General features: G+C 46.8%; 1 protein-coding gene across 1 annotated transcript in view; it reads right to left on the minus strand.

Annotated features, from left to right (window-relative positions):
* Positions 1–14,887, minus strand: part of LOC140732478 (tonsoku-like protein) — a 109,688-nt gene extending 94,801 nt beyond the window's left edge. The window contains 2 exon segments of the mRNA XM_073055189.1: positions 2,491–2,586; positions 14,780–14,887. Of these exon segments, the coding sequence (XP_072911290.1) occupies positions 2,491–2,586; positions 14,780–14,804 (121 nt within the window). The 5' untranslated portion in view covers positions 14,805–14,887.
* Between the last annotated feature and the right edge of the window lie 2,169 nt (positions 14,888–17,056).

Below are 17,056 nucleotides of genomic sequence, written 5' to 3' on the forward strand. Positions count from 1 at the left end.
ACACCGAGAGTGGTGGTTCTGTGTCAAATGAAAAAGGGTTTATTGTTATCTGCATAAGTCCATGCGTGCACAGACACAATGAAAAACTTACTGTAGCAACATTACAGGCACAGAGCAGCAGATTAACCTACCGATGATCTCACCTGGTCCCTCATCACCACCTCTTTGGTCAAGAAAGCACAGCAGCGCCTCCACCTCCTGAGGAGATTGAGGCGAGTGACAACTAATTTTAACAAAAGCACTATAGAGACTGCCCTGGCCAGCTGCAGCACCGTCTGGTACAGGAATTGCAAGGCGTCTGACCACAAGCCCCTGCAAAGGATTGTAAGGACCGCTGAGAGGATCATCGGGGTCTCTCTTTCACCTACCAGAGATATTTATCAAGAGTGCTGTGCACACAGGACTGTCAGCATTATCAATGATCCCTCTCATCCGTCCAACAATCTCTGACCCCTTAATGTCAGGCAGAAGGTGCTGCACCATTAGGACAAGAACTGTTAGGAAGGGAAATAATGTGTTCCCCCCGGCCGTGACACTACTGAACTCCCGGCCACCACCCGGGTCTCATCACGTACGAAGCACCTGTGGCATTATAGTGTTTACTTTTTAAACCCGAGTCATAAATACAAATTATTTGTTAATTTATTTTGGTAATATTACTTAATGCATAGTGTGAGTTACATGTACTGCACTGTGCACCTTGGTCTGGAGGAACATTGCTTCGCTGGGCAGCATACATGCTGACAGCTGAATGACAATAAATTGAACTTGAAGTGGCACAAAAAGTGCTGGAGGAACTCATCAGCCCTGATGAAGTCTTGGCCCAAAACATTGACTGTTTACTCTTTTTCATAGATGTTGCCTCATCTGCTGAGTTCCTCCAGCATCTGGTATGTGTTGCTTGAATTTCCAGCATCTGCAGATTTTCTCTTCTTTGCGATTGAGCTTGAAGCAGGAACAATTACAACAGGTATTTGGATAGAAAGGTTGCAGGGGTTCCCAACCTTTTTTTATATCATGGACCAATACCATTAACTGAGGGGTCTGTGGATCCCAGGTTGGGAGGGGTAAGGGCCAAACACAGGCAAAGATTGAATAGCTTTGGATTTCATTCCCTAGAACATAAGAGAACAAGGGGAGATTTGATAGAGGTGTACAAAATTATGAGGGGTATAGATAGGGCAAATGCAGGCAGGCTTTTTCCACTGACATTGCCTGGGACAAGAACTTGAGGTCATGGGTGAAACATTTAAGAGGAACATCACTCAGAAGACAGTGTAGTATGGAACGAGCTGCCTGTGGCAGTGGAGGATGTGGGTCAACTGAAGCATTTAAGAGAAGTTTGGATGTGTTACGAACCCCGTAACTGGGTCACTTATCAGCAAAGATAGAGAGGTCCGTTGAAGTCTGATACTATTTTTAACAGTATTTATTAGTAAAAATACACAAAAATAATATCAATGCAAATATACAGATAATATACGTCGTCAATACTAAATCTAAAAGTGCGGGTATAATGTATTGTCCGATGGAAATATAAAGTTCACTCAGTTCATGCAGGCTGCAGCCATTGGGGACCGCTATGTTGCAATGGTTGGAGAGAGAGAGAGATTTGGAGAAAAACTTGCCAATTCCTTTTATGATTTTGATCCGTCGGAGTCTCGTTGGTGTGGCCGTTCACTTGTGGCGTCTCCTTTAGCTAAGCCGTTCTTCCGTGATGAGCCCGCCACCCTGGCAAGGGAGGACGCACACAAGCCCTCACCGGCCTTCGCTATAAAACGCTGTCACTGGATTTCTAGCGTTTCTCCTGGTGCGTCTAAAGGGGTTGTTCCCCAGACCCTCTTTTATCCTTACTCACGGGGTCTCAGATGTCAATCAGGTTGGGATGATGCAATCCCTCAACCAGCCCACTCTGGTCGCCCCGAGGGGCTTCAATGAATAGTACAGTACTCAATGCACAATTCCGTCTCCAAGAGACAATAGCCATTATCAGTGGTTTTGTTTCGCTGAGGCCAGGACACATTCCAAACCTTGTGGATTCTGCGTGTCTCTCTCTCATTTCCTGGGTCCCAGACCCGAATTAATAGCGATCTTGCGATTCTCAAAAAGGAGGGGGCGACTTTGTACCCTTCGGCCCCTCAGAGTTGCTGCACATTCATAACAGATGGAGAGTTATCATGGACTATGGTCCACGTGCACATCGATGGGACTTGGCATAATAATTCAGTATGGACTAGATGGACTGAAAGGCCTGTTTCTGTGTTGTAGTGCTCTATGATTGGCTGGAGAGCCTGTTTTACTGCTCTGGGATCCTATGTTTTGGGCCAAGGCAACACAACCCTTTGACTTCCCAAACTCCCAAGACCTGCAGCAATCATCAAACCCCAGAACCCACACAGCAACCACTCAGTTCCGAGACCCCTCTCCTGACCATCGAGCTCTCATGGCCCACACCTGTCACCTCCACCCTCCCCCACCATGTGGACCCACCTTGTTTGGCCAGCACCTCGCCCAGCTGGTTGCAGATATTCGCCTCCTCCCTCAGGTTGTGGCTTCTCTGGGCTTTCAACTTGGCCTTCTGCAGGTCTGAAAACAGAGCAAGAGTGAGTCAGGAAGCCACTTGGTCCATCAAACTCCTGCTGGCTCTCCATATTCTATGACAACAATCCTTCAGTAGGTGGTAATTGTCTGATTATTGCCACATGCAGTGAAATACATTGAAAACTGTTAGTTTGCATGGCATAGAAACACAGAAAACCTACAGCACAATACAGGCCCTACAGTCCACAAAGCTGTGCTGAACATGTCCTTACCTTACCAATTACCTAGGGTTACCCATAGCCCTCTATTTTTCTAAGCTCCATGTACCTATCCAGTAGTCTCTTAAAAGACCCTATCATATCCGCCTCCACCACCATCGCCGGCAGCCCATTCCACGCACTCACCACTCTCTGAGTAAAAAACTTACCCCTGACATCTCCTCTGTACCTACTTCCAAGCACACTATCCACAACACCCTCAACCTTTGTGTCATCAGCAAATTTACTAACCCATCCCTCCACTTTCTCATCCAGGTCATTTATAAAAATCACAAAAAGGGGTCCCAGAACAGATCCCTGAGGCATACCACTGGTCACCGACCTCCATGCAGAATATGACCCACCTGCAATCACTCTTTGCCTTCTGTGGGCAACCCAGTTCTGGATCCACAAAGCAATGTCCCCTTGGATCCCATACCTCCTTACTTTCTCAATAAGCCTTGCATGGGGTACCTCATCAAATGTCTTGCTGAAATCCATATACACTACATCTACTGCTCTTCCTTCATCAATGTGTTTAGTCACATCCTCAAAATATTCAATCAGGTTCGTAAGGTACGACCTGCCTTTGACAAAGCCATGCTGACTATTCCTAATCATATTATACCTCTCCAAATGTTCATAAATCCTGCCTCTCAGGATCTTCTCCATCAGCTTACCAACCACTGAAGTAAGACTCACTGGTCTATAATTTCCTGGGCTATCTCTACTCTCTTTCTTGAATAAGGGAACAACATCCGCAACTCTCCAATTTTCCATAACCTCACTGCATTGATGCTGCAAAGAGTACCCCACAGCAGCCTTGGGTACATCTTGTCCAGTCCTGGTTACTCACCCAACTTGCTGCTTTCTAAAAGCACCAGCACATCCTCTTTCTTAATATCTACAAGCTCAAGTTTTTCAGTCCGCTGCAAGTCATCCCTATAATCGCCAAGATCCTTTTCCGTAGTGAATACTGAAGCAAAGTACTCATTAAGTACATCTGCTATCTCCTCCAGTTCCATACACACTTTCCCACTGTCACACTTGATTGATCCTATCTCTCACGTCTTATCCTTTTGCTCTTCACATACTTGAGAAGGCCTTGGGGTTTTCCTTAATTCTGTCCGCCAAGGCCTTCTCATGGCCCCTTCTGGCTCTCCTAATTTCATTTTTAAACTCCTTCCTGCTAGCCTTATAATCTTCTAGCTCTCTATCATTACCTAGTTTTTTGAACCTTTCAAAAGCTTTTTTCTTTTCTCCTGACTAGATTTACAACAGCCTTTGTACACCACTGTTCCTGTACCCTACCATCCTTTCCCTGTCTCATTGGAACGTATCTATGCAGAACACCACGCAAATATTCCCTGAACATTTGCCACATTTCTTCTGTACTTTTCCCTGAGAACATCTATTCCCAATTTATGCTTCCAAGTTCCTGCCTGATAGCCTCATATTTCCCATTACTCCAATTAAACATTTCCCTAACTGGTCTGTTCCTACCCCTCTCCAATGCTATTGTAAAGGAGATAGAATTATGATCACTATCTCCAAAATGCTCTCCCACTGAGAGACCTGACACCTGACCAGGTTCATTTCCCAATACTAGATCAAGTACAGCCTCTCCTCTTGTAGGCTTATCTATATATTGTGTCAAGAAACCTTCCTGAGCACACCTAACAAACTCCACTTCATCTAAACCCCTCGCTCTAGGGACATGCCAATCAATATTTGGGAAATTAAAATCTCCCATCACGATAACTCTGTTATTATTACACCTTTCCAGAATCTGTCTCCCTATCTGCTTCTCATTGTCCCTGTCACTAGTTGGTGGTCTTTAAAAATCACCCAATAGAGTTATTGACCCCTTCCTGTTCCTGACTTCCACCCACAGAGACTCCGTAAACAATCCCTTCATGACTTCCTCCTTTTCTGCAGCCGTGACACTATCTCTGATCAGCAGTGCCACGCCCCCACCTCTTTTGCCTCCCTCCCTGTCCTTTCTGAAACATCTAAAGCCTGGCACTAAGTAACCATTCCTGTCACTGAGCCATCTAAGTCTCTGTAATGGCCACAACATCATAGCTCCAAGTACTGATCCACGCTCTAAACTCATCCGCTCTGTTCATGATGCTTCTTGCATCATAGTACCAAGTCATACACAGCACATATAGCACGTATAAAAGGCATGTAAATAAATCTAACCTGTCCCCAAGTCTCATGTCTTATACACTGATAGGGCATGGGGTGTGTGGGAGCAAATACCAGTCCTCAGCAGTCAATCATCTGCAGATTGTTCTGTATTTAGGAGTCAGAAGTTGTGCAGGGTAAGAATGGGCTCAGCTAGGTGGCTGAGCGAGTCAGTGGAGGAGTACTGGTTGGATTTGTGTGGAGTGATTTCATTCCTTCCTCATGTGCAATGGAGGTCCTTAAAGGCTGAACACCTCACTTCAGGAAGGATGTGGATACTATTGAGAGAGTGCAGAGGAGATTTACAAGGATGATGCCTGGATTGGAGGGCGTACCTTATGAGAATAGTTTGAGTGAACTTGGCCTTTTCTCCTTGGAGTGACAGACGATGAGAGGTGACCTGATAGAGATGTACAAGATGATGAGAGGCATTGATCATGTGGATAGTCAGAGGCTTTTTCCCAGGGCTGAAATGGTTGCCACAAGAGGGCACAGGTTTAAGGTGCTGGGGAGTAGGTACAGAGGAGATGTCAGGGGTAACTTTTTTACTTAGAGAGTGGTGAGTGTGTGGAATGGGCTGCCGGCGATGGTGGTGGAGGCGGATACAATAGGGTATTTTAAGAGACTCCTGGACAGGTACAGGGAGCTTAGAAAAATAGAGGGCTATGGGTAACCTTGGGTAATTTCTAAGTACATGTTTGGCACAGCATTGTGGGCCGAAGGGCCTGTATTGTGCTATAGGTTTTCTATGTTTCGTATTTGCACTTTGCCCCTGCTTCATTCGGCTATATCGTGAATGTCTGAATGCAAATAAACTTGAAGATTCCCTCCCACCCTCACTGCATGCTGCTCAGGTGTCCACGGTAACCTCAGCGGTGGGTACAGAGAGGGCATCCCATACCACTAGGGGAGGGGTACAGAGAGGGCATCTCTACTTTATACCCATGTCCGTGTGGGTAGGCACAGCTCAAATGCCATTTATACATTTGCCAATGACACAACTACAATTTCAGAAGGGGAGGAGAAGGTGCACAGAGGCGAGCGAGATCAGCTGGAACAACCTCACACTCAACGCGTCCATATAACAATCACAGCACGGAAACAGACCATTCCGGCCCTCCTAGTCCGTGCCGAACTCCTAATCTCACCTAGTCCCACCTACCCGCACTCAGCCCATAACCCTCCACTCCTTTCCTGTCCATATACCTATCCAATTTTACCTTAAATGACACAACTGAACTGGCCTCTACTACTTCTACAGGAAGCTCATTCCACACAGCTATCACTCTCTGAGTAAAGAAATACCCCCTCGTGTTTCCCTTAAACTTTTGCCCCCTAACTCTCAAATCATGTCCTCTCGTTTGAATCTCCCCTACTCTCAATGGAAACAGCCTATTCACGTCAACTCTATCTATCCCTCTCAACATTTTAAATACCTCGATCAAACCCCCCCTCAACCTTCTACGCTCCAATGAATAGAGACCTAACTTGTTCAACCTTTCTCTGTAACTTAAGTGCTGAAACCCAGGTAACATCCTAGTAAATCGTCTCTGCACTCTCTCTAATTTATTGATACCTTTCTTATAATTCGGTGACCAGAACTGTACACAATATTCCAAATTTGGCCTTACCAATGCCTTGTACAATTTTAACATTACATCCCAACTTCTGTACTCAATGCTCTGATTTATAAAGGCCAGCGTTCCAAAAGCCTTCTTCACCACCCTATCTACATGAGACTCCACCTTCAGGGAACTATGCACTGTTATTCCTAGATCTCTCTGTTCCACTGCATTCCTCAATGCCCTACCATTTACCCTGTATGTTCTGTTTGGATTATTCCTGCCAAAATGTAGAACCTCACACTTCTCAGCATTAAACTCCATCTGCCAACGTTCAGCCCATTCTTCTAACCGGCATAAATCTCCCTGCAAGCTTTGAAAACCCACCTCATTATCCACAACACCTCCTACCTTAGTATCATCAGCATACTTACTAATCCAATTTACCACCCCATCATCCAGATCATTTATGTATATTACAAACAACATTGGGCACAAAACAGATCCCTGAGGCACCCCACTAGTCACGGGTCTCTATCCCGATAAACAATTATCCACCACTACTCTCTGGCATCTCCCATCTAGCCACTGTTGAATCCATTTTATTACTCCAGCACTAATACCTAACGACTGAACCTTCTTAACTAACCTTCCATGTGGAACTTTGTCAAAGGCCTTGCTGAAGCCCATATAGACTACATCCACTGCCTTACCCTCGTCAACATTCTTCATAACCATTTCAAAAAATTCAATAAGGTTTGTCAAACATGACCTTCCACGCACAAATCCATGCTGGCTACTCCTAATCAGATCCTGTCTATCCAGATAATTATAAATACTATCTCTAAGAATACTTTCCATTAATTTACCCACCACTGATGTCAAACTGACAGGTCTATAATTGCCAGGCTTACTTCTAGAACCCTTTTTAAACAATGGAACCACATGAGCAATACGCCAATCCTCCGGCACAATTCCCATTTCTAATGACATCTGAAAGATCTCCGTCAGAGCTCCTGCTATCTCTACACAAACTTCCCTCAAGGTCCCGGGGAATATCCTGTCAGGACCCGGAGATTTATCCACTTTTAAATTTCTTAAAAGCGCCAGTACTTCCACCTCTTTAATTGTCATAGGTTCCAAAGCTTCCTTACTTGTTTCCCACACCTTACACCATTCAATATCCTTCTCCTTAGTGAATACCGAAGAGAAGAAATCGTTCAAAATCTCTCCCATCTCCCTCGGCTCCACACATAGCTGACCACCCTGATTCTCTGAGGGACCAATTTTATCCCTCACTATCCTCTTGCTTTTAATATAACTGTAGAAGCCTTTCGGATTTACTTCCACCTTATTTGCCAAACCAAACTCGTAACTTCTTTTAGCTTTTCTAATCTCTTTCTTAAGATTCCTTTTACATTCCTTATATTCCTCGAGCAATTCCTTTACTCCATGCTGCCTATATCTATTGTAGACATCCCTCTTTTTCCGAACCAAGTTTCTAATATCCCTTGAAAACCATGGTGCTTTCAAACCTTTAACCTTTCCTTTCAACCTAACAGGAACATAAAGATTCTGTACCCTCATAATTTCACCCTTAAATGACCTCCATTTCTCTATTACATCCTTCCCATAAAACAACTTGACCCAATCCACTCTCTCTAAATCCCTGCGCATCTCCTCAAAGTTAGCCTTTCTCCAATCAAAAATCTCAACACTAAGTCCAGCCCTGTCCTTCTCCATAATTATCTTGAAGCTAATGCTATTGTGATCACTGGACCCGAAGTGCTCCCCAACACATACATCTGTCAGCTGACCTATCGCATTCCCTAACAGGAGATCCAACACTGCCCCATCTCTAGTTGGTACTTCTATGTATTGTTGCAAGAAACTATCCTGCACACATTTCAGAAACTCTAAACCATCCAGCCCTTTTACAGAATGAGCTTCCCAATCTATGTGTGGAAAATTAAAATCTCCCATGTAAGATTCAAAATTAAGATGTGCGTTTCTGACAGGTCCGGGTTAAAGTCAAAGGACAAATGTGATTTAATTATGTCTAGGGACAACTGTGATTTAATTATGTCTGGGTTAAAATCTGTAAACAAGTGTGATCTAATTATGAATGCAGAAGCCTTGACAAAATTAACTGTTTGTGGAATCATTGAAGTCCTGAGATATGGACTATTGTTTTACAGAAATGTGTAAAAAAACAACTCCAAATATGGAATGGGATAAGACTATGTACCTCCCGAGTCAGGGAGGAGGGGTGGTAAGGAAGAAGGATAAAACCTGCTGCCCTGTAAGGTTCAGGGTTCCCTTCTCTGAAGGGGCCCAGCTCTGCAGAACTGTTAATAAACTTTGTTTCCTTGAATTTGTCTTGAAGCCATTATTCGGGAGCGTGGCTCGTTTCTGACAACTTGGGGCGCTCGTCCGGGATCCACACTCCAGCCGTGAGGGGGGCAAGGAAGGACATCGGAGAAGGTGCACCCTGCCGAGTTCGGCAGTCCCTGATTCCTTGCTCGTCGCCCCGCGCGGCTTGAGCGAGTGATATCCGGCGGACTCAAGGAAACAAAGAGGGGTTGTCGAGGCAGTTGAGACAGTGAGCGATCGAGTAATTTCTGTGCACAGGACCCAGGTAAGAAATTAAATTCCTGTAGAGACGTAGTGCACGAGAGAATCGTGGAACTGCGGGGTTCCTGCAGGTGATTTCTCCTGTAGAGACGTAGTGCACAAGAATCGTGGAACTGCGGGGTTCCTGCAGGTGATTTCTCCTGTAGAGACGTAGTACACGAGAATCGTGGAACTGCGGGGTGCCTGCAGGTGAATTCCTGGGCGATCGCGGTAATACAGGTTCCGGAATTGGACAGGAGTGACCGAGCTAGGTGGGTCACATTCAAATTAAATTCCTGCAGAGACGTAGTGCACGAGAATTGTGGAATTACGGGGTGCCTGCGGGTGGATTGGAACCGGGCAAGTCCTCGAGATGGGGAATAAGGGGTCTAAGAGAGAAAAGGATAAAGGAAATCCAGGCGCCAATGATGAAAAATACCCCGGGGTACCCCCTGATAGTCCGTTGGGACGGATGTTAGAAAATTGGGATTATGGGAGGTGAAAAGGGAAGTCAAAAAGAAAAATGATACAGTACTGTGAATTCAGGTCCCGCCAGCCGATCCAAGGGTCGGCTGTGTGATGGCCTAAGTTCGGGTCTAGCGAGGATTGGGTACAGCAAGCCCTTAATCTGTACGTGAATTCAAAACCTAACGTTAAACCCGAAGAAAGTGATTATGCCCTATGCTGGTTACCAACGACAAATAGTTATAAATTGAAAACGATAAATGAAGGGGGACAGAAAAAGAATACATGGGAGGTGCTCGACCACCTGCCGCCCCATATGTGCCCCCTACCGCTCCGCAAATCGAAGACCCTGAGACGGAGGTTGGCCAACAGCTGATTCGTGTTGAATTTGTATCGAAAGCATGGCCAGAAAAAAAAAAACTGGAAAAACTAGAAGATTGGAATACTAAACCCTTAAGTGAACTACTTAGGGAGGCACAGAAAGTGTTTGTAAGAAGGGACGAAGAGAAACAAAAGAAGACGGCAAGGATAATGGTCCAGACAGTGCGACAAGTAACCGCAGATAGTAGAGAGAGACAGGGACCATGGTTGGATCGAGGTAGTAGCCAGGAGCAAGTGCCCCAGATACCTACGGGAAGTGCGCTCGTACGCTATGATGGAAGATGAAGACTAGGGAGGTCGGGGGTTCCACCCCTTGGGGATGAATTATCAGCAGGAACCCCTGGTAAATTTAAAAGTAGGTCCCCAAGGGTCAGATACAACCTTTATGGTAGATTCGGGTGCCGAAAGATCTAGCGTAATCCAGATACCTCCCGGCGCCCGAACCGGAACAAAGGTAATGGGAGTATCCGGTATTGGAGGCAAAATAATACAAGTACCTGTTATAGAAAACGTGAAAATTGAACATGAGGATAGGGTAATGGGACAGGACCTACTTTTGTTACCCTCTGCGAGATTCAACCTGCTCGGGCGGGATCTGCAAGTCAGGCTAGGCATCGGGACTGTGCCCAGGAACGGGAAGATAATGGTACAGCTGTTTGCCCTCAGGGAAGAAGACGATAGGAAAATAAGCCTGGAGGTATGGTACCAGGAAGGGAACCGGCGGGGTTTGAACGTCCCCCCTTGCAAATCTCACTATTACCTAACAGTTCGCCAGTACGGAGAAAACAGTACCCTATTTCAATGGAAGGAAGAAAAGGGCTGCAGCTGGTGATTGAGGGATTGATACCTGATGGACTACTGGAGGAATGTATGTCACCATATAATACCCCAATACTCCCGGTGCGAAAGCCAGATGGGACTTATCAGATGGGACTTATCGGATGGTACAAGACCTGCGGGGCCTAAATGCAGTAGTCCAAACCCGATACCCGGCAGTGCCCAACCCTTACACACTGATGAGTAAGATCTCCCCTGACCATGAATGGTTCAGTGTAATAGATCTAAAAGATGCCTTCTGGAGTTGCCCGCTAGAAGAGAGCAGTCGTGACATGTTTGCGTTCGAATGGGAAAATCCTACGACGGGGCGGAAAAGACAACTCCGGTGGACGGTCCTGCCACAGAGGTTCACCGAATCACCTAACCTATTTGGGCAGGTCTTGGAGCAAGTACTAGCAGAATTCCAATGTGCTCCAGAGAGCCAACTGCTACAGTATGTGGACGATCTATTACTATCCGGGCCAACACAGGAAGGGGTGCAGGAAGACACCATCAGACTACTGAACTTCCTGGGGAAGCAGGGGCTACGGGTCTCAAAGAAAAAGTTACAATTTGTAGAAAAGGAAGTAAGGTATCTGGGACACCGGGTCAGTAAAGGACAGCGATGCATTACCCCAGAAAGGATAGCTGGAATAACGGGAATGTCACTACCACGTACCAAGAAGGAGATACGCACCAGTTAATTTGCGATGCACTTGATATCGAATGGAAGTACCATACCCCGTGGCATCCCCAGAGTTCGGGAAGAGTAGAACGAATGAACAGCACCCTGAAGGCACAGCTAACCAAGTTGATGTTGGAAACCAAGCTACCATGGACCAAGTGTTTGCCGATCGTTCTCCTGAGAATACGAACTGCACCCCGCAAGGATATAGGAATATCTCCTTATGAGATGCTCTTTGGACTGCCATATTGGAATAAAATAGAGGGGTATCCCACACTACAGGGGGGTGATTTATTTGTAAAGAACAATTTACTGGCCTTGTCCCGTTCCTTTGCAGAACTGCGGAAAAAGGGTCTCTTGGCCCAGACTCCGCTGCTCGATTTTGTTTTACATCAGATCGTGCCTGGAGATTGGGTTCTGGTAAGGACCTGGAAGCCGGAGAAGTTACAGCCACAGTGGGAAGGCCCTTTCCAGGTCCTGCTAACAACAGAGGCGGCTGTACGGACAAAAGAAAAAGGGTGGACACACGTATCCAGGGTAAAAGGACCGGTGAAGCCCGAAAGCCACACTGAGTGGACCTGTGTTCCCGGTGAAGAACCGTTGGTGGTGAGGCTGAAAAGGCAGCAAAAATGAACTCTATGTGGACTGTAACATGATTGACTGTAATATATTTGATTCTATATGTCGGGGAAATTGAAGGGAAATGTGACAAGTGCAGAACCGTGGTACGAGTGGGGCAGAGGGTGTTCCCAGGATCATTTGTGTCCCACTCGCATGTGAATGATCAATGCTATGATCTAAGCAAGAGAGAAACATGTTGGGAGAATAGTAAACCTTATTACCAAGTCTATAATAAAGGATACATGGGACAGGGGGGGACCATGAGAAGTCTCAGCTGTCCCAGGAAAGACCGGAGTTCTTCCTCCTGCATCAGGAGGGTGACCGGAAGCTGGGAATTAAGCTGTTTGATTCATTAAGGAGAGAAACACGGGAGATAAAGGTGGGTGAGTGGGGTGATGAGTGGCCACCGGCTCGCATCATTGAATACTATGGGCCAGTGACCTGGGCCCAGGATGGGTCGTGGGGGTATCGCACTCCTGTCTACATGTTAAACCGAATTATTAGACTGCAGGCGGTGGTGGAAGTGATAACCAATCAAACGGCACTGGCATTGGAGCTGTTGGCAAAACAGCAGAGTCAGATGCAAACAGCAATATACCAGAACAGGCTGGCTGTGGATTACCTATTGGCCTCTGAAGGCGGGGTATGTGGGAAGTTCAATCTTACAAACTGTTGCCTTAAGATAGACAACAGTGGAAAGGCCGTGTTAAAAATATCCGACAAAATTCGGAAACTGGCCCACGTGCCAGTACATACCTGGAGATCCCTGGGGAACATGAGTTGGCTAGACGGGCTACTGGGAGGTAGTTGGTGGCGCACCGCTCTCCTAGTAGCAGGCGGGGGTCTAATGATTCTCTTACTTTTGCCGTGTTTGATTCCTTGTATACGAACACTGATCAGGCGCAGTATATTCCAGCTCCAGGCAGTAGCGATACCCCATCATGGGACAAACGAGCTAAAACTTATGCTATTAAAGAAGAAAGTGGGCCCCCTGGGAGTGAGAGAAATGCTAGCTGAAACGCACATCTTAAAAAGAAAAAGGGTGGTATTGTAAGATTCAAAATTAAGATGTGCGTTTCTGACAGGTCCGGGTTAAAGTCAAAGGACAAATGTGATTTAATTATGTCTAGGGACAACTGTGATTTAATTATGTCTGGGTTAAAGTCTGTAAACAAGTGTGATCTAATTATGAATGCAGAAGCCTTGACAAAATTAACTGTTTGTGGAATCATTGAAGTCCTGAGATATGGACTATTGTTTTACAGAAATGTGTAAAAAAACAACTCCAAATATGGAATGGGATAAGACTATGTACCTCCCGAGTCAGGGAGGAGGGGTGGTAAGGAAGAAGGATAAAACCTGCTGCCCTGTAAGGTTCAGGGTTCCCTTCTCTGAAGGGGCCCAGCTCTGCAGAACTGTTAATAAACTTTGTTTCCTTGAATTTGTCTTGAAGCCATTATTCGGGAGCGTGGCTCGTTTCTGACATCCCACAATCACCACCTTGTGTTTACTACAAATATCTGCTATCTCCTTACACATTTGCTCTTCCAACTCACGCTCCCCATTAGGTCAAGACTGAAGAACTGGTTGTGGGCTTCAGAGAGAATACACCAGCGGAAAGAGTGAGCATTTTCAAGTTGCTGAGTGTCAATGCTTCTGGGATCTAACCGAGACCCAAGTCACTATTAGAGGCTACGTCACCAAAGACTTCCACAGATGTACCGTGGAGAGCATTCCAACTGCCTGCATCACCGTCTGAGTCGGGAGTGGGGGTGGGTGAGGCTTGTAGAAAGCTGCAGTGTGTTGTAAACTTGCTCAGCTCCATCAAGGACATTAGCCCCCATGCGAGATCAATTCCAATGTTCAAGAGAAGTTTGGATGGGCACGTGCATTGGTATTGAGGCAGGGTACAGAGGGCTGAGGTCAGGGAGGAGGCAGTTTAACTGGTTTCAGCATAAGACTATAGACCATAAGATATTGAAGCAGAACTGTTAATTCTTTTTTCTATCTCCTCCTCAACCCCAGTTCCTGGCCTTCTCCCCGTAACCTTTGATGCCATGTCCAATCAATCTCTGCCTTAAATACACTCATAGACCTGGCCTCCACAGACACATGTGGCAACAAATTCCACACATTCACCACCCTCTGGCTAAAGAAATTTCTCCACATCTGTTTGAAAGGGCGCCCCTCTATCCTGAGGCTGTGCCCTCTTGGCCTAGACTCTCCCACCATGGGAAGCATCCTTTCCACATCTACTCTGCCTGGGCCTTTCGACATTCGGAAGGTTTCAATGAGATGCCCCCCTCATCCTTCTGAATTCTAGCCAGTACAGACCCAGAGCTGTCAAACATTCCTCCTACGACAACCCTTTCAATCCTGGAATCATCCTTGTGAATCTCCTATGGACCCTCTCCAATGGCGGCACATCCCTTCTCAAGAGGAGGGACCCCAAAACTGTTCACCATACTCAAGATGAGGCCTCACCAGTGCTTTATAAAGCCTCAGCATCACATCCGTATGACTGCAGAGGCCGGCGGACGGGGGGGAGAGGGAGCGCAGCGGATGTGGGAGAGGGCGGAGACGAGTAAACGCCGGGCAGTGGGTGGAGAGGGAGCACCGGGCCGTGAAGGAGCGCTGCACCAACTCACGTTTCAGCTCCCGGGCTCCGTTCATCTTCGGGCGTCTGAAGCAGGAGCCCCGAGGCCGCGAACTCCCAGCCGAAACCCGCGCTCCCGCACGGGGCTCCCATTGGCCGAGCGGCGCCACAGCGCACACTCCAATTGGCCGAGTACCGCCTACTACCTGTTCACACAATCCAGACCGCAGCTTTCTATTGGTCGAGACTCCACGGTTTATATTTCGGATTGGCCAAGCCTTTTGCACACCTCATTGGCTGGAGGGCACGAACGCTAACGTTATTGGTTGACAACCAGAAATGGCCGAGGCCTGAGACGCCGCGGTCGAAGTGCCGGGTGCCGGGTGCCGGGGAAGCTGACGCCGGAGTTGCGGATCGGGGCTGGAAATCCAAGCGAAGGGTCTCAGCCCGAAACATCGACAGCGTGGCCTGCTCAGTTCCTCCAGCATTTTGTCTGCGTTGCCCCCGCACCTGATGGCAGCAGCGAGAAGAGAGTCTGGGCCTCGGTCCCAGATGATGGACGCTACTGTACTGTCTACTTTATTTCTTACAACCAAGGGAGTAAAATTCTTTGTTGCATCTCCATCGCGATGTACAGGGAAGAAGTAAGGGGAAGAATGTTTCTTTGCAGATGACACAATGGTTGGTGGTGTTGTGGATAGTGTAGAGGATTGTCGAAGATTGCAGAGAGACATTGATAGGATGCAGAAGTGGGCTGAGAAGTGGCAGATGGAGTTCAACCCGGAGAAGTGTGAGGTGGTACACTTTGGAAGGATAAACTCCAAGGCAGAGTACAAAGTAAATGGCAGGATACTTGGTAATGTGGAGGAGCAGAGAGATCTGGGGGTACATGTCCACAGATCCCTGAAAGTTGCCTCACAGGTAGATAGGGTAGTTAAGAAAGTTTATGGGGTGTTAGCTTTCATAAGTCGAGGGATAGAGTTTAAGAAATGCGATGTAATGATGCAGCTCTATAAAACTCTAGTTAGGCCACACTTGGAGTACTGTGTCCAGTTCTGGTCGTCTCACAATAGGAAGGATGTGGAAGCATTGGAAAGGGTACAGAGGAGATTTACCAGGATGCTGCCTGGTTTAGAGAGTATGGATTATGATCAGAGATGAAGGGAGCTAGGACTTTACTCTTTGGAGAGAAGGAGGATGAGAGGAGACATGATAGAGGTGTAAAAGATATTAAGAGGAATAGACAGAGTGGACAGCCAGCACCTCTTCCCCAGGGCACCACTGCTCAATACAAGAGGACATGGCTTTAAGGTAAGGGGAGGGAAGTTCAAGGGGGATATTAGAGGAAGGTTTTTTACTCAGAGAGTGGTTGGTGCGTGGAATGCACTGACTGAGTCATTGGTGGAGGCAGATACACTAGTGAAGTTTAAGAGACTACTAGACAGGTATATGGAGGAATTTAAGGTGGGGGGTTATATGGGAGGCAGGGTTTGAGGGTCAGCACAACATTGTGGGCCAAAGGGCCTGTAATGTGCTGTACTATTCTATGTTCTATGAATGTGGGAGGATATTGCCCAAACACTAAGCTTGTATAGTAATAGTTTTGTATACATGTCTGTACAGTCTGATACACAATCAGATCAATGTGTATTGATCAATCTGATAGCCTGGTGAAAGAAGCTGTCCCTGAGCCTGTTGTCCTGGCCTTAATGCTGCAGTACCACTTGCCAGATGGTATTAGCTGAAATAGTTTGTGGTTGGGGTGGCTGGAGTCCCTGATGATCCTCTGGGCCCTTTTTAGCACCTGCTGCTGTAAATGTCCCGAATAGAGTGAAGTTCACATCCATAGATGTGCTGGGCTGTCCACACCACTCTCTGCAGGGCCCTGCAATTGAGGGTAGTACAGTTCCCATACTACCTGCCCCTCCATCTACGTATCTTTGTGTCACCTGCGATGTCTTCATCCACGTCGCTGACACAGTGTGAAAGGAAGCCTATTGTATACGTTCTCCCTTTGCCTTTGACTCCCCTTGTCAGCCATCCTGCCGTTAGAACACTTGTCTATTTACCCTGCGCCTTCCGAGTTGCTCCCAGCAACTCCAGCCACTGCTGTTCTGACGTCTCCTTCCAGTCGCCGAATCGTCTATGGGACACCTACCCTGCCCACGGAGCGGAGTGGAGTGGCTGATCCCGAGGAGAACCAGGGGTAGGCACTGGCCAGTGAACTGAGATGGCCGTACTGCGTTACAGGCATCATCTCATATTCTCAATACTTATTGATTATTATTATTTTGTTTGTTCATATTTGCAGAGTTTGTTGTCTTTTGCA

Source organism: Hemitrygon akajei, chromosome 8 (assembly GCF_048418815.1).
Source record: "Hemitrygon akajei chromosome 8, sHemAka1.3, whole genome shotgun sequence".
Classification (NCBI taxonomy): Eukaryota; Metazoa; Chordata; class Chondrichthyes; order Myliobatiformes; family Dasyatidae; genus Hemitrygon; species Hemitrygon akajei.